The 18,521-nt window shown below is 40.0% G+C and overlaps 1 protein-coding gene across 2 annotated transcripts in view; it reads right to left on the bottom strand.

Annotated features, from left to right (window-relative positions):
* Positions 1–18,521, bottom strand: part of IGF1R (insulin like growth factor 1 receptor) — a 168,972-nt gene that overhangs the window by 20,694 nt on the left and 129,757 nt on the right. For both annotated transcript variants that reach the window (XM_032194908.1, XM_032194907.1), the window contains exons 5-13: positions 16,895–17,039; positions 11,184–11,398; positions 9,163–9,289; positions 7,854–8,092; positions 7,259–7,426; positions 6,858–7,062; positions 3,177–3,463; positions 1,515–1,651; positions 304–463 (exon numbers count right to left, since the gene is read on the bottom strand). In XM_032194908.1, the coding sequence (XP_032050799.1) occupies positions 304–463; positions 1,515–1,651; positions 3,177–3,463; positions 6,858–7,062; positions 7,259–7,426; positions 7,854–8,092; positions 9,163–9,289; positions 11,184–11,398; positions 16,895–17,039 (1,683 nt within the window). The remainder of the gene's footprint in view (positions 1–303; positions 464–1,514; positions 1,652–3,176; positions 3,464–6,857; positions 7,063–7,258; positions 7,427–7,853; positions 8,093–9,162; positions 9,290–11,183; positions 11,399–16,894; positions 17,040–18,521) is intronic.

An 18,521-nucleotide genomic window follows, 5' to 3' on the forward strand; every position in this document is an offset into this window, starting at 1 on the left:
ATTCCCAACTGTGAGCTGGGCACCCCAGGGAGCCACAGTAGTGTGTTCTACACACCCATCACCTGATTGCACCTCTTATATGCATACAATCTATGAAAAAAAGCACCATGTCTCCAATACACCTCCTGCTTGTCAACACTTCTCAAAAAAATGGAACAGATGAATTTCCCAAAAACATCAGCAAGTAAGAGTATTCAGAGCACAGGCGAGAGGTTCATACACCCAATTACAAATGTAAACATTAAGAATTATTAAAAAGGCCAAGTCCCCCAGTTTGATATAGCCTGCAAACATTCGTCTTACATTTGGGTTGTACATAGAAAGAGACTGGCTCGGTCCATGACCCATTTCCAGCTAACGAAGTGGCCTGAACTCTAGCAGAATAGTTTCCAGGGTTCAGGTGAGTTAGTTTAGCTCCCCCGAGCTTTTTGTATTCCTGTCTGGAAACACATTCCCGCTTCTCCTGAAAGACAAAAGCAATTTGCAGTTAGTATCGTCACATTCCTCCTTGAGAAGATGATGTAGCTGTAAGATAAGCTTGTCTTTATAATTAAAAGGCCCATCTGATAATTTTTTTCTTCCAACAGCTTAAAGAGATGCATGGAATCCAAAAACTGACAAAAGGAAACAAAGGAATGAGATGTTGGTTGGTGCTAGGTGTTTGAAGTCACCGTTTCTATCACTGGTATGTAGAGGCCCACAGAAACATGTTAAGAAAGATCCCATTTTGTGTCTTAGTTGGCCCAAATGTAAAAGGGGATTAAATCAAATACTATTCAGTGATTTAAGTCTGAGTTATCTACAGATGTCTGAATGAAGACCACTACCATAAACACCATGCAAAAAGTTACTTAAGAATACAGAAACAGGTACATTTTAAAGATGACATTGCAGGTGAAAGTCAGAAAGGTAACTTTCTCAGCAGTAGCTGATCTCCAAGCTTTTTGTTACAGCCTGCACTGTACTGCAACTTAAAAAAAAAAATAACAAAAAAATCCTTCAGCTATTAATTTTAAAGACTGAATATACCCCAACATTAGATTTCCCTTCCTCAGTTTTGAGTTACATTTGGTAGTTTTTTGAAGCATAATAAAGGTGTCAAACTTGAACTTATTTCAAATTCTTGTTTAGAAACTGCAGGTAACCCCTGTGAGCACAAACATCTAATCTAACAGGGTAATAATTTAATTTGTAATATGTCCAATAATAATTTGGACAGTAGACTAGCTGCTAATTCACCCTCTATATCAAAGTGCTACATGAGCCTCAGCAAGCTCAAATGTGATGATGTTAGCTTTAAGTCACCAAATCTCTTCGTATAGCACTATGTCTTTTGCAGCATACAAAGTCAAAGCAATGAAAGCATACTACAGTTGTACTCAAACCTGGATTCTCCAAGACTGAGAATACACTTAGCCCAGTCTTGCTTAGCTAGTCAAATGTGACAAGATCAAAGTATAAAATACAAATTAGAGTTACAATTAATTCTGAACAGAGAAATATCAGATCCTCACCTCTCCATGCTGCCCATATTTGATTTCATACATTAGTATCAGCCCATTTGGATTGGTAGGCTCTAACCACCTCAGGTAGACGGTGTTTTCTTCTTTTGCTTCCCATGCTACTGTTCCTGGAATGTTATCTGCTCCCTCTGTAAAATATTTACAAGTGATGTGAGAAGAACACCTACTGCTTAAACAGGAACTTATAGAACAATTCATGGGAATAAAAAACAAAACAAAAGGTTCATACTGTTCTTTAGGTATCAAAGCATTGTGTTAAGTGCTATTTGAAGATCCAGAGAAGAAAACGCAGTTGCCAGGGGCTCGTTGGAGAGAAGTATTGCCTGAACTGCTGATTCCAGAAATTGCAGCATAATGCAGCTTCACAAAGTATATTGGTGCTGTTTTAGTAACTGTGCTCTCTATGTGTGACAAAGAACAGTTTATCAGCACCTGGTTGTTCTTTCCAAACTTTCCGCTACACCAAAACTATGCAGACACAGCTATTCCCACCAAATGGCTGTAAACAACAGCCTGTTTGCACACGGCTGCAAAAACAGTAAAATCTGCCCCACTAACATCCCTTTGCTGTAGGCAATCTCATGAAACTTGTCACAGTTTAAAACAGAGTCCCATCAGTAATTCAGCAATTGCTTTATCCCTAGTCATTTTCACTCCTGATGATTTCATGATTTTTACTCAAATCCTAACAGGAGTATGAAGATAGTTTCAAAGAGAAAAAAAAGAAAAAAAAAGAAAAAAAAGGCTACTTTTCCAAAGATACAGTGGCTGAGTTTACGAGAAAATTATTTAGTTTTTAATTTTCAGAGCTATACACTAAAAACTAGGAATGCTTTTTTCTTATTCCCCCAACTAACAGATTTCCTTATTTCCTTGAAATAGGCAACACTTTTTGCTTTTTACTGACACAGCTGAATCTGCATTATGACAGAAACAAAGCAAAATTGCTACCACTCTGCATCAAATATTCCCAGACATCTGCTGGAGTCAGAAGCTCTTCGCTGGATGCATATGAGCTTACACTAAAATCATCTCTATTCTTCTCAGATGAAGTACAATCTGTGTAAGTCCCAAACATGAGTAGAACATTCAATTTCTCTTATTTGAAATATTCTAGATGCCCATGACTGGGCACAATGCAATACAGTACTCTTCCTGTTTCCAGGCTGGACAAATGCTTGGTCATTCTGTCACAGAAGAAACATTTGGCAAATATGCCCACCAGCAAACCTCTAACATCTGTAAACAGTTCAGCATGAGCATAGCAAAACTAAACATGAGCAGGGAAATGTTCCCATCCTATTCAGCACACAGGGAACAGAAGAATAAAACCTTTAAAGCCATCAAGTCTGTGGCTCTCATCTACACAGCCAGGAAACTGATTCTCTCATAACCATGTAGGTACTAAAGGCACATCTGCACTTCTCCAGATCACAGGAAAAACTTAATACAGATCACTCGGTACACAGGAGAGACTGGAGAAGGCCATTAAACTACTGTAACAAAGCTTTATATAGTTCCAATTTATCTTCTTGCATTCACTGTTTACATTAAACCCCAATGCTTTCCTAACTGCTTTTGGAAAATTTGTCCCTTCTGAGATTGATCTGTTCCTGGAAAATAAAATAAAGCTTTATACTTGTGCGAGTGTACCTGAAGGCATGGTTCTTGCAAAGACAAAGTTGGAAGCGCTGCAGCCAAGTGTGTCAGCTTCATGGTTGCAGCTGTGAATATCAATGCGGTACAGAGTAAAAGGCTGGAGGTGGGAGATGACAGTTCTCTCCTTGCCATCCACTTTGGTCTCGAAGAACGGGTATTCCACCTCACTCTCCTCTGTGTCAGAAACATTGGTGAAGTGATCTGTCCCAGTCGTGTTCCTGTTTCGAGTGGCCAAAGTGGCATTTGCAATTCGGAACACGTCCCTCCGCTTCCGATCAGGTCTGTGGAGCAAACAGACACATATAGAAAAAGCATCTCTTAAGAGAAATTCATTTTTCCTCTAGCTCCAGAATAAGTGTGGGAAGAAAAAAAATACAACAATAGAATAGGTAACTATGCTATTAAGAAAATAGCTAAACAAAGGAAACTGCAAAACAAGAAGAAAGCTTTCTCTTAAGCTGAACCTGCAGCACGTCAGCACATCCTACTGCACTTTCTTGGTTGGAAACCTATCTAAATTCCAAGGCTCACATCAAGCCTCAAGATAAATGTACAAACTTCTGACCACCCTGGTGCTGGCACAATAAACTGAAGAGCAAGAAGAGTTTCACTGTTATTTAATAAGCAAACTGGATCTGTATTTAATGACAGTAATGTTGAAGATTAAAATAAAATCAGATGTTAAAGGTTTAAAAAGTTAGGAGAAAAAACTTCTCTGAAGTTTACTTGATTAACAAAGCTAACTCTCAATAGGTTTAACTTATTTCTTTGCAGCTGCAATGGAATTGTAGAACACTGAATGCATGGCACTGAGAAAAGAAACCTTGGACGGCAGCTGCAAACCATGAAAGTTAACAGCCACTAATGTACAGCAATTTGTATCTCTAATTCTCACACCTGAACAATATCTCTACAAAGGAACAATCTACCTATATTATAAAATAGAGCCCTAACATTTTGTACAGCAAAGATTTCACCAAGCAACTTTGCTTTACCTTACAGGCAGCCGTATGACATATAAGAACTGAATTAAACCTGAGGATTTACAGCAACACTGCTACTGTCCCAAGTCTAAGAAACTGCTATAATGGACAGGCCTGAGCGTCAGAACAAACATCAATACAAAAATACTCTATAAACATTTGGCTGGTATGAGCTAACTAACACATGATTGCTACATAACAGACATGTCACTTGGTTGTGTGTCAGATCCACATCTGTTTTGCACCAAAGCACTGACTGCAAGCTGGCTTTTCTACCTCCTGCTCTCCTTGTCACTAAAGTCAGCTGGACTGCTCACACCTGGAAAGTAACACACCAGGGGAATTCAAGTAAAAAATAAAGAAGAGTGACAGTGGTCACAAAAACGTTTTTGGCTTGAATCCTATCCCACCTGCAATCACTTAGCCAGTGCCCATTTAGCACCTGATCAACGCAATGGTTATCAACAAGGGTGAAATCTAATACACATGTACTAGAGTGAGTTGCAGATCAGGTAAGTAAGGCCTGCCCAAAACACACAACAGCAAAAAGCTGATGCAACAGGAGAAGTTAATTCACCATCAAATATACTGCCTTACCACACTCCGCCACAAAGCAGCATGTTGCAGAGCAAGCCAGAAAAGGCTGACTTGGTTTCGAAATCTTCTGGCACAGATTGGATGAATTTTTATTTTTATTTTTATTTTTTAGGATTTCACTACAATTTTTTCCAAATTCTTTTACTGCATCAAGTAGTCATTTTGACATTCTCAGTTGCATATAAACCACAGCACAAAAATAAATGAAGACAAGAAAAGGCCACATGGCAAACATGATTAAAATGTCAAGACATTTGACACCATTGCTTGTGTGTCAAGCAGTTTCCTGCTTTGGTGGAAAGGCACAGATAGAAACAAAAAAGCAAGCATCTAAGAAAATAAGGAAAAGTCTACAGATAAACATATGAAAATTCATCTTCTATTGAAAGAGAGGAAGGAAGAAAAATGTAAGAGATACTGAAGGAAACAACACCATGCACATGTAAAAATAAAATCAAATTGACATTAGGAAGAACAAAATATAAGCCGTTTAATATAAAAGCTAACTGTTCTTAAATTCAATGTCAATTTTTACATTAATTCCCATATACTTTCCATTATAAACAGCACCCATCTTATCCTGCTTGTTAGAGACCCAAACATGAAGAATAACTTGTCCTCCTGTGGTCAGGAGTGTCTGCCGAAGACTAACCACAGCCGTAATGTTTGAAATCTACCTCATGACTACAGTAATAGATATGGGGTCATCCAGAAACTGCACACAAGATTAGATCAACAGTCATTTTAAACAACCTTAAAACCACACAGTTGAATATTTTCATGCTGTATTACATGCTGCATTTTGTTCATAATATCCTGAAGACAGGTACAACACTGGAAACAAATACTACTATTGATGCTTGCATTAACACATTAACTAACTTCTCCCTTGGGAATGGAAAAAAAAAATAAAAATTTGACATCAGCAAGTAACAAGCTGCTTAGATTTGTCCCATAGAGACATTTCACTAGCTCATAATCTCTAATTTTCCTGACATACAGTCTCTTTAAAGTTGCTTAGCTATGCAGCTATTTCTGAGCATTACACCTTATCTGCCCTTGCTGTTACAAAACACACCCTTATAACAGTAAGTTAAGCAAAAGGGGAAACTGTCAAGCTTTCAGGAAATCCTTTGTGAACTGATCAGTTTATTTGTTACTTAGTTCAAGGTTCTGTGATTTTCCTTTTGTTTTGGGGAACGAAAGAAAATTTTGGAGAAAATAAATGACAATAAAGGCCCAGAAAATCACGATTGAGAGTGATATAACCTAGTTCTAATAAGCAACAGAGGCACACTTCAGAGCTCTCAAACACAGGACTTCACCATAAACTTTACCTGCCAACAGAGATGATGAGGTAGAATGCATGACTGAAATGTGATTGCTTACAGACTGTAACGTAGCAGCTATACACTGTGTGCTAGGTCCCAGGATCCAATTATCTGAAGTAAGACCAGCTTACATAAAGGATAAATTAGAAACTCAAGGATCAAAATCATCAAGTAATTCAGTAGTATCTACTCTATGATGCGTTACTATTCCACTTAATGTGTGTGCAGTAGTATTCATCACGGAAGAATGAGTCTATTTACTATTTCTCTTCAGGATAGGCCCAGGTAACCAATATGCCCTCTGCAATTAGTGCAGTGGAAGTATACCAGTTTCTATTCTGCAAGGTGAATGCACCTTCAAAGGCAAATAAATCTTCTGATTAGGAACATAAGCACTTAAATGGCTATTTAGAGAAAGATCTCATTTGAAAACCTTTGTCTGACACATGTTGCTCATCTCTGAGACCCTTATAGACAAAGAGCTGCTTAAGTGACTCTTGACTCTGAAAAGAAACCATCATGAAAGTCCTTGAACAATACAGGCAAGAAACCTTATTAATAGCTAAAATTGAGAGTAGGGTGAAAATTAGTGAATAAGAGAAGGTGCAAAGTAAGAAGACCACTGCTTGTCTCACACAAATGGAAAGGCAATGTGTGTATGCTCCAGGTGTTATCTACATATGCTCTAGCATTCAGAAAGCCTTAGCTCCAGGAAATGTTTAAAAAAAAAAAAAAAAAGGCAATTATTAGCCAAAGTTCATTACCTGGGGACAAAGATGGAGTTGTGAAGGAAGTTCTCAAAGACCTTCCGGTACTCTGCTTCCTCCTTCTCAGCTTGCTTTTCTGCCTCTGTCTTGGGACAAGCACAACAAGGTCCTTTTTCTCCCCCACAGCCCTCTGGCTTGGTGGGTTCAGTAGCTTCTTCTGTATCAATGGTCCCATCAGCATATCTTCGAATAGGGACTTTATCTTAAGAGAACAGAGGCAGCTTATTTCTTTCCCTCTCCCTGTTATGAATATGGCAACAATACACCCATCCCTTTGTACTTGCTGCTATTCCCAAAAGCATTGTGAAGCAGGGCTCAGGCTTTAGCGCTTGTCAATAATGTGCCCTGGCAGGTAAGAGTCCCAGGCATTTCAACATAACTGCGTTTAGTTTTCCTACCTTTGGAGCAGTAATTGTGTCTGTAAAGATAACTGTCCTGAGGTTGCTGCTGCCATCGTACAATATAGTATGAGAGATTGCCATTGGGAAGAGAGGGAGGATTCCATTTCACAATCAGTTGGGAAGAGGAGTTGGATGCTGAAATAACATCCAAGGGAATGGATGGCACTGGGAAAAAAAGAAAAAGGAAAAAAAGAAAATGAAGGTATTTTAAACCTGGCATGTTCCACAGTATATTTGCAGGCAAGCATTCACAGTGAATCCTAATAAACTGCAACAAAAACCACCATCCTGTCTTAAAGAAAAAACTTCCTATATGTATGCCCCACTAACAATGGTTATGAAGGGTTCAACTGTAGCCATGTACAGCCCAAACTGAAACTGCATTAAAATTTACCTTCACCAGTGAGACAAAGCCTGATACCCTAAGGTATCAGAAAACCTTCATACAAATTTTAATGCTGCTTTTAAAATTATTAACTTCTTCTAGCATTGCATACATCTGCCCCAAAATTCTGTTTCTGAACTTGCACATTAATGTAATGAGCATACCTGCAGTATTATCAACCTCTTAGCTAAGAGGCCAGGAACTTACCTGCAGCATTGGTTCGTATATAAACAATTTCACTTTTTGCTCCATGAATATGATGGTTTTCCATCATTGTGAGGGTAACAGCCTTGACATAAATGGCATACTGAGTCCAAGGTTTCAATCCCTGCAGTAAAATTCCAGGGTTGTTCTCTTTGTTTGGTGGCAGGTCAACATCAACCATGTTCCAGCTATTGGAGCCACATGCATCTTGACCATCGTACTCCGTTACATTTTTAAATGGCCTGAAATATTCAAAGAAAAAAACTGTACAAAATATTTACTTGCTCCTAAAACTGTCGTGCATTTATGAGAGCACCTCGCTTCTACACTGCTCAGTGAAACAAATAAAACTTACTTGTTCTCAACAGCAGAATACAACAAAATAAAATTTGCTTTTATTTCCAAGCACTATAAAACTCAAAGTTCAGCTTTAGCTGCAGGTCTTATCTTTAGTCACTAGCAATAAGGCAAGGTCCTGCACAGAAATACTAATCCAGGATGTCTTTTGTTATCAGAAACAAACAGTGAAAAACTTCAGACATTTAGACTTCACCTAAGCATATATGAAACAGAAGTGACTTAAAATACTTACTGACAGTTACTTAACAAGTTCTGCTTCTGTGTCTCACAGCCTTGCTCTGTATGTCATTATCACTGTTTTGAACCTACCTTTCAAACCCTCCAAACTACTTGTACAATTGCTGGACTCATTCGTATTTTGTCTCTACTTTAAATCTGAGATCATACAAGGATATGCAGAAGCAGATAAACCTCCCAAGAAATTATGCTTTCTCCAGCAACTGTGCCACTTCATGATCAAGAGGTATTAATGCAGAAAACTACTGAGGTTGGATAGCCTAAATAACCCTAAACCCAAAGTAAGGCAAGTCATCAAGGTAATACCACTGATTTGTGACACCCTCTTAGTACTATGACTCGAGAAGTAAAAGATCTCATTAGCTATAACAACATGACTTACAGAGAGCTCCAAAGTAGTGCCCTGAGAATACCCAAGCCATCCATCTCAGTTTTTCAAATTTGAAACTACCACACGGATTTGGAACCCATTTGTAGTCATCAGTCAAAACAATCCTTGTTTTAACTGGGGCATTTGCTCCATCAAGAAAAGCATTCGAATGAAAGCAGGACTTGAAAATGAAATTTGTAAACAGGATGGAATCAATAAACTGCATGAAATAGGAACTACCTGAACAACTTAGCTAACTAACTGTTCTCAGCAAAACAGCAGTCAGAATAAAATTGTCTACCATCCCTTTACTGTCTCCATTAGTCTCTGAAAATATCTACTCACGCTTCTTTGTAGTAAACAGTGAAGCTAATGAGATCTCTGTAATCCGGAGGTCGATACCGTTCCCACGTTAGTTTAATCCGATTCTTCAGTGTAGTGTTGGAAACAAAACGCAGAATGTGGCTTTCGCCTGCAAGACAGAAGGACATCACAGGGCAGAGTTAGCACTGCATCACCTAATAGTTTTTGCTCTTTCTTACATGTCAGTTTTAGCTAATTAGCCTTTCCGGTAGTGCCTATGATACCACAATATGCCAACTCCTTATTCCTGAGCTTTTCATCCTCATTTCATATTCATTCAATATATATTTGAGTGTTTAAGGGTAAGCACTGTCCTCAGCAACCATTATAGCGTATGTATGTTAGAGCTACCTGTTTGTTACTTTTTTCTTTCCGAAGAACGTTTTCTTTTAATGCATCATCAGAAAACTCCTGAAAACTACTTCAGACTTTCCCTGGGTGAGAAATGTAAGTCCTGTTTATTCACAGGACTGGTTTAGTAGCCCTAAATTGATCAGCCAACTCCAATGTCCAGGCAGTACCTGGCCACTCTATTCTCACTTTCCAAGACAATTTTTGATGATTACAATCTGTTTTTCTGGAGAATGGACAAGATGGAAAGGATAAAGGAGTTGACATTCCTATTCACTGCAGGCTGGACCAAGAACTCCACAACTCAGTTCATATACTGCACAGCCATTTGATGGCAGCAGCTTCCAGCTACTCTACTGAACGGAGCTGAATGAAAGCTGCCAGCTTGGAAACGAACAGCTTCCTACTACCAACTCACTGAGTTTTCCAATCCAAAACAAAATAGCATTTTAAAAACTTAATTCTTGGATGAAGAAATAGTGCTCTAAGTGTCAACTGTGAGTTTCTAATGTTCCATAGATGCCTCTGAAAAAATAAAGGACGTTTCACCCTCATGTACACTGGCACTATTGGTGCTATCTTTTCAAAGGCAGTTTAGCTTTTGTTGATTCTTTTCCCCTTTTCAGAGTCAGAAAGCTTTCTGTAATGTTTTTTTAAAAAAAAAAACAGGCAGCGGCTGGCACTAGCCTCAGTGGTAGTAAGGACTGGCTGTGTGTCTGTAACTCCTCCAGGACTGCAAGCCTTTACTCTATTGAATGTGCAAAGAATGGAGTGTGCTTACAACAAGGATCTATGCCATCTGCATTTCTGCATCATGCCTAAAGAGACATTCAGCAGAGTACGTGTCCTAGTTTTGTAAACACCATCCAGAACAAGGGGACTTGACTTATACACAAGATACATTTTAATTTACTCAGTTCCAAGAACACCACAAATAGACCAAAGAAAAATGCACTGTCAGTTCTAAGAGTTTGAGGTCCAATTTGTAAGTGTTCCATCTTCTTAATTCCTACATGAGAGACTGCTTTTAAATGTGTTGGTTACACCTGGACACCTGATGTGAAGACCACCAAAGTCTACAGAAGACTTTCAAATAATTTTGGCCACTGTAGAATCCAAAATTAAATGGAAAGACACTGAAGTTTAAGCATACTGTACAACACTACAAACAATTCTCAAATAAAAAGCAAATAATTTGAAAATACAGCACGGAAAACTGAGTTTACAGTAAGCATTTCTAACAACATGATGCAATATTTGACCAGAGCTGAAAAGAAGCTTCAATGTAATGTAAATGGTTTATTTTGGAGTCTGTGGAGTTGTTATTTCAGCAGCCTCCTTAATATCAAGAAAGAATAGGTATCTGAGCAAGGAAAATACCAACAATGATGTAAATCTGCAAAGGAAACAGAAAAAAACATGTTCTTCATTGGCTATATCAAAAACAAGATTTTATTTCTCATATCCCAAGTATGTTCCTATTGTTATAGGATGCTGCTGTAACCAAAAAAAAAAAAAAAAAAAAAAAAAGTGATTCTGAAAGTCGTTTTCTTCAAACATTTGTTACAGAAAGCCCACTGTAGTGTCTAACCTCTACATGTTGTAACCGTCAGCAACATGGCCATGCGGTGTGGGTGGCTGTTTGAACTTACAAGAGGCTCTCTCCCCATTGTTCCTTGGATTTATATCTCCTTTGCTCTGTCGCCCTTTGGTTCCTGAAACTTCCTCCATACGGTAGATCTCAGAAACACACAGTTTAGGATTAAATGCAAAGTACATTTTCCCCTCCTTGATCGTCAAGTTATGATGGTTCCAGTCCCACAGCTGCTGAAGATTGTGGTTATCAAGCACATAAAAAGAATAATTCCTAGAAGGAAGTTTTTGAAGGAAAAATATTAGTTTTAATTCATAGCCAATTCCCACCAAGAATACCTTAATAAAAGCAAACTTTAAAAGACTTTATTTCCTCTCATTACTTTAAATTGCTATTCAGCAGAATAAATGTTTTCTTCTCTCCCATGGAGCAAGTTTTCCCTGAACGCTCACTTTGGTCAGAGGGCAGGGAAATGACTTCCACAGGACTCCAAAGCTGACACCACACCGTGTAAATCCCATTCCAACATGTGTTTTAATAATGAATAAATATGGAAGCCGCTACAAAGAATATAAATTCACTTCCCCTGGACAGCAGATCTCTACAATAGATTTTCCATTTTGTGGCAAATGGGAAGCAGTAACCACGTATACGTTATGGGAGGAAAAGCGTGCTGCAGTCCTGATGACAAAATAGTGAACACAGCTGTCTTGCTTGTGTTTACAAAAGCAACTGTAAGAGTTTGCATAGCGAGGCTTCCTTGCCTCTGTGTCTTAGTTTACCTTTTGGCCCAATAAAGATTTCCTACGTTGTGCCAAGTACAGTTGCGCCTATACATCAAAACCTGACAGTGAACAGTTGCATGGACTGCACAGTGCAGGAGCCACACTTCAAAGTACAGAACTAACAACACAGGCGGCAGCAGCATGTGCTGAGCCCGCTCCCTAGGCACAGCAGTAGAAGAATATGAACATGCTTTACTTCCACAGACATTAAATGCAAAGTTGTGCGTGTAAATCCTATCATACAGGAATTCCTGGTGCCACTTCACTGTGCTGAATGCAAAAAAAAATAATAAAAAAAAAACAAACAGGTGCAGTAAAAACAAGAGAAGAGACTCTACATCAGCAGTAAGACAACACCTGCAAAAACACATTTTCAGATAGCAGGACCAGGAATGCACAATCGGGAAATGAGTTAAAGGTTTGTGTAGCTGATGAACCTATATCAAAACAACCTATCACGGCAGCGCTTGTTATTCTGTTGGAAGTCCTACCAACACAATTTATAAACACAAAATCCATTACTAGTACAATAAATACTTGCAATCTGTGTAAGCTATTTTGCACTGGTAAGTCCGTATCAACATACTTGTAGTGCGTAGTTAAAACTACACTTTCTGTGCATCATTTTAACTAGAGAGTTACAGTCAGGGTAACATGGCAGACAAACCATGGGGTTCATAAGAAGCTGACCACTCATTTATTGTTTTCTTTCCACTGTTTCAAATAAAATCCAGCATTAATTCCTTCCTTGTACAACCTGCCATGAAAACTGCATTCTGATTGCAATCTGCACAGAACATGGTTTCTGCACAGTTGCAGTTTCTTGTAACATACGAAAATGCTCAGTGTGTTTTCAGAACATGAGAAGGAAGAGGTTTATCCTATTTCCAAGTGTCCCCTAAATATCCATGACATGATTACTAACAAAGTTGATACACCTGGTACCACTGCAGTCAGAAGCTGAGAAGAACGTGCTCCAGTGACTAACAGAGTTGAAAAGGGAGCACGTAGATATAGGTGTTAAATGCATCTTGCCAGGAGAGAACGATGATGCTACACCGCATGTGGGATTCAACAGATAGCACCAAAAAGCGTGTTTATTTCAGACACCTATTACTTTGTTACAGATGACTAAAATCCCTGCAGCTCTTTGTGTGCTGCTGAAAAGATGACACTTCACTATAATTAGCGTGTGATTAAGCGATGGCAACTAAGCTTTTCAGCAAAGACCCAAAAAGCTGGACTTGGACTTAATGCAATAAACAGAGGTGTGGCTCCACGACTACAGAAACCATCTTAAATATTTAATAACAGCCTAGCTTGTCTCCTGCTCACAACTGTGGCAATTATGCTTTAGACACTAGAGATAATTCCTGTATTAAAGCAATGTGGCTAAGCTTTCAAGAGAGGCGAATAAACAGGGCAAATCGAGCACACGCTGGTGCTTCACACAACTGCACAGAGTGGGTCACAGGCTGGAATTTCTGTGGATCATACTTTTAAAGCTTTACAGCATTTAAAGCACAAGTTTGAGCAACAGTCAGGGAAGGCAAACAAGTCCTAAGAGCTCCTATATACACTGAAAGTATAAATTAGGGGAAGTTATTCTGGCACCAATCAAAGCACCAGGGAAACCACACTTGGAATGCTATACCCAGTGCCAGTCACAGGAGATGTGCAATGCTGCGTGGCTCGAAAGGTGGAACAGAGGGCAACTGGAGTGCACTTAGGGCTTAGGTTATAAATAAAGCTATAAATAAAGATTATATCAGACTTTGGCTCCAGCAGCTGTGGAAAAAATAGGGATGCCAAGGAAGATAGGATGGGAAGAATAGAAGATTCAGTGTAGGAAAACAAAGCACTGCCAGTCAAACCCTAGAGACTGTACCTACGTGAATGACTGGAGAGCATGGCCTGAAGGACAGGCTAAACCTCCGAACAGGAGTAGGAAGCACAGCTGTTTGCAGGCTGTGCCATAGAAAAGCCTCAAGGCAACCTGCATAACCCATGCACACCCACAGGAGAGCATTCCCACAACAGGACGTGTATTCCCAACTGCAGAGCACCCACAGCTACTTAATTATTGACTGCATACATTAAAAACTTGCTCCACGCTCCGTATCTGCACGCAATGCTCCATCTGTCCACATGCACGCATCGTAAAGCAATGATGCGGAACACTACATCCACCCCAAAAGGAGACAGGGGTAGTAAGTGTTAAAACAAGCTTTCACTCACCCTTTATCCCCCTCCACAGCTTGCATTAATGACACAAAAAGTTCCTGAAAGGGGTAACAAACAAGTAAGTTTGCTGCTAAAAAAAAAAAAAAAGTGGCAGTGTGTGATCTGTGAAGGCAAGGGACTTGCACCAAAAGGGAACAAGAACCGGCAGAGGACTAGTAACTGCAGTGGATGAGCTGGCTACAGAAAACCAGGTTTACAGCAGACAGAGCCTGACAAGCCTGGAACAAGACAAGCAACCTGTGGGACATCCAGAAGAGAAGCTGTCCATCTCTGTGCTACAATGAAGAGAGAGAAGGAAATCTCACTGCAGAGCTGGAACATCAACCAGTATGAGATGTGCAAAAAGGAAAATCCTGATCACTTTACACACACAAAACACTGCCTAAGCAGCTGCCTGTGAACTTGGGACATGTTCCACACCTGTGGCACAGTGCGACCCATGAAGGGCTGATGAGAACAGAGCCAACGCGTATACAATAGCACGGCAGGGAACAGTCATGCCTTGGCAATCATCTCCTTACTCGTTCCTGAAGCCCAACAATTGCTCGTTTTCCAGGTACCCAGCCTGGAGACACTGGGAGACGTGCTGCCCGTGTGCCATCTACTCGCAGGGCAGCTGACATCGGAGATGGCAACGAGCACGCAGCACCTTGGCAGAGCACAGAACTGCCAGGCAGATCGAGCACCAGACCAGGAATCCAAATCCTAGAGTGGACACCGAGACCCTTCCAGCACATCTCCGTTTCAGCTTCCCAATCTGTAAAGGGGAATTCTTTCCTTGCAGTGGGAGCACATTCACTACCGATGCATTGTTCCAAAGAGGTAATGAATACCCTGGAAACAACTGAAGAAATTAAATTCCCTCTAAGCTTCTCATGTTCTGTGACAAACGAGGCAGGCACCAGTAACTGAATAAGGAAGAAATATTGAAGCAGTGTTTTTTTCAGTACTGTTCAATAAAAAAGTGATGGTGCAGCGGGGGACAGTCATGTAATGAACAACTACAGTAATGGTTCTTAATTTAACCTCTTTCTCACCCCCCAAGGCAACACTAGCATAAACAACTATTGTTCAAGCAGACCAGTACTTCCCAAGTTAAGATCCATTCCCTGTTGTTCATAGCTATGCCAAAGTACTTGTTCAAGCTCACTTCCTTCTTGCCAGGTATCTACTTTCATCTAAATATTTTTGGAAATGTTATTTAAGTTGTGGTAATGCCTAAATTATGCTAGGCATCTTCCACAGAAAGCGAAAGAGGCATGTAACTGCAGTCATTTCCTAGCACGGGCAAAATTTAGCTCAGGTAATCCCACTCAGCCCCATTTTCCTCTTCAAAGCTGCACCACTTCCTTTTCTGTTTGGGAATCAGATTAAAAAACCTGCCACTTCTCTTCCTATCAGCTCTGCTTGCCAACATACAAGGTACCAGAAACATAATTACTACTTAAAACCCAAAGCTGAACTCAAATTTAAGGAGCGCAAGAGAGAGAGGGAGCGAGAGGTACAGAAGAAGAGCCAAACGTGTAATTGGAGTATCTGTTAGAGCACACCACATCGTAAGTGGGCTGAATGAGCCTTATGCTCAGCAGTGACAAGCCTCTAGGGTTTGCAATTAGAAACAAGCTTTTCCATAGAGCCAATGTTCTTACTGAAAAAGACAGTGTGCTTTTCAAGTGCAGGATGAAGAGCTGCCCTTTAACTTGCTCTGTCAGATGGTGGAATTTGAAGAATTCAAGGCTGACCAAAGACTAGCCTGAGAGAAAGAGGGAGGTTGCGATGAATCCCTCATGCTGTAACTTTATCCTGTCGGGGCAGATAAATCAGACACAAGCAACCTTTCCCATGACCTTCCCACCACCTTTTCCTATACGGTTTCCCAAAATTCTTCATTTAATAGCACTCTCATTACTGACAGAGACTTACTTCTCCCACAGAATACCATTTTAAGCTTGGGTTGCTACTTGATTCTCGTACTTGAGAACGAGCAAGGCAGTTTGTTGCAGGAACATCAGCACACCTCAGTGCCGCAAGTTCTGAGGAGATAAAAACTGTTGTCTCTGCTACCAACTACCATCATGGGAAAACAGGAGTTATATAGAGTGTGAAGTACCAGAAGTATCACACATTATATATACATTACAGCAGCAAAATAACCCACAGCGACCATTTCAGAGGATCAACTTTACTCTTCCTGAACAAGCTATTTTCTGCTTGATAGATAATTAATTTCATATTGGTATTTTAAGGAATTGCAAACAACTGCAACTTGCAAACTATTTCATACTAGTCTGGTCGCTTTCAATTGCACACCCTGGTTAGTGAAGTTCAGATTTCTTTTCGGCTGACATTCTCCATAAAACTCTGCTAAAAGCCAACCGTAACAAATTGTGAAGAAATTCAATTGTTTCTGAAGCTGCTCCTTTCTCAATGAAATAGAGCAAAAAAGAAAAAAAGGAAACTCTTGATCAATGTGAAGAATCTCCCTAGGAAAGGTGCTTGCTAAAGTGAAAAGCAACAGCAAAGTTATCATGAAAATACTCCTAATATGCTCAATTTAATATGCTGGCTTGGATAGTAATCCAAACAAGCAAAGGCTGTGCAATGGTGTTCACTGGGAGAAAAACACTGCTTATGAGTGGAAGAGAAGATTCTATAAATGGTACATGAATGTTCGTTAGGAGAATTAGTCTGTGGTTTTCTGCTGAAGTAAAATTGCATCTACAAATATCTGAATACTTACCCGTCCACTTGTTCCTCTCCCAGAATATACCGCAGGTTCTTCAAGAAAGACAGGGAGACTAATGCATGGGAATGGCGAATCTTCACGTACCCTGTTACTGTCTCAATCAGGCCCATAAAATTCTCCAGTTCTGAAGCGATGTTATCTATATTAAGAAAAACGTAGCTATATTATTCCAGAGCTCATAGCTTTTATCAGCATTCTACTTTACTATCAGTTCAGTAAAATATTTTCAAAAGCAACAAACGCAAACGAGTAGTAGTATTCATCCTACAGTAGCAGTTATCTGCGCAGGCAGACCGTTGAAAGGCCAAAAGAAAGACAGAACAACTCTGGAAAACCACTCTTACCTTTTTCATACCAGGATACCTGTTTTTTCCCATGGATACTGTGCTCTAAAGTCAGCACCAAGTATTGAGCCAATGTTCTGGCATGGCATAAAAGACCCTGGTATAAATGTGTACATCCATACGACTGGAATTGCTCTTCAGCTTCGGAGCAAGACTAGGACAGAAAGCTCCAACGGAAAACGGAGAGTAAGACTGAAGATAAAGACCTAGAGGTACGCCACTGGTCTCCGGGGTGGCAAAAAGCACTTATTTCAATGACCTAGAAAGCTTTGGCTACAAAACTGGGAACTCTATGAAACAAACACAAAACCATGAGGATGTCCTCATGCCACAGAACATTTTCCATGCAGCATACTGAAGGTGATTGTCTCTAATAAGTTGTTAAAACCTCTTCAGAGCAAGCTCTGCTCTGCAGTAGTGCCCTCTCCCTCGGACCTGTACCGTCCTTTCCTAGGTCTGCAACACCGCATCCTTCACCAAGTTCAAGGTCTGTAGTCCTTGCCTGCTGTCATCATGCTACTGAGTTACGCTGCAGTTGTAAGGGGATGTTTTTAAGAAGCACTCAGGATGGGAGAGGCTGCTGTGGGGTATGTCTGCTATCATGAATTGAGGTCTTACCACATCACTGGGAAGTTCAAATACCAATGGCTGGTTCCTACACCAAATGGGCTGGGACAAAGTAAATGCTCTTCAACGCTCTTAGATAATACTTAAATAACTCTCCCACTTTGCTCCACCTAACTTGAAAATCTCTCATAGTGAAGAATTCACTAGCATCAGTGGGACCGTGAGTGAAATAATCCACACACTGCTCTTTCTAAACCACAGTTTTTATTCAGCAAGAGGAAGGGAATCATGCGTATCTGAGTCTTTCAACCATATTCATGAAACCAAAAAGCACCTTCCATAGGGAGATACATTTCCAACAAAAACTAACAATGTTTTTCACATTTTTTGCGTTGGTTTGGTCTTTCTTTTCATTTGTTTTTAAAACTCATCAACTGTCAACACTTCCCTGGCTGATGAATCACCTGACAAATTGAATCTGAACTTGTTCAGGACATGCAGCCCAGATGGCCAGCTCACCATCAACAACCATCCAGAGGCGCCGTGCTAGGCTCCATACAAGTTTTCAGAGCCGTTGATTACATGTTTTAGCAAGACACCACACCTTGCTTTACAAACTGAGGCTATTCCCTGTCTCACAGGGCCATGCCCTACTTGCAGAGAACTCTTGTTTACTTACCCAGCTGCAAGGCTTTTCCACTTTTCCACCT

Source organism: Aythya fuligula, chromosome 11, assembly GCF_009819795.1.
Source record: "Aythya fuligula isolate bAytFul2 chromosome 11, bAytFul2.pri, whole genome shotgun sequence".
Classification (NCBI taxonomy): domain Eukaryota; kingdom Metazoa; phylum Chordata; class Aves; order Anseriformes; family Anatidae; genus Aythya; species Aythya fuligula.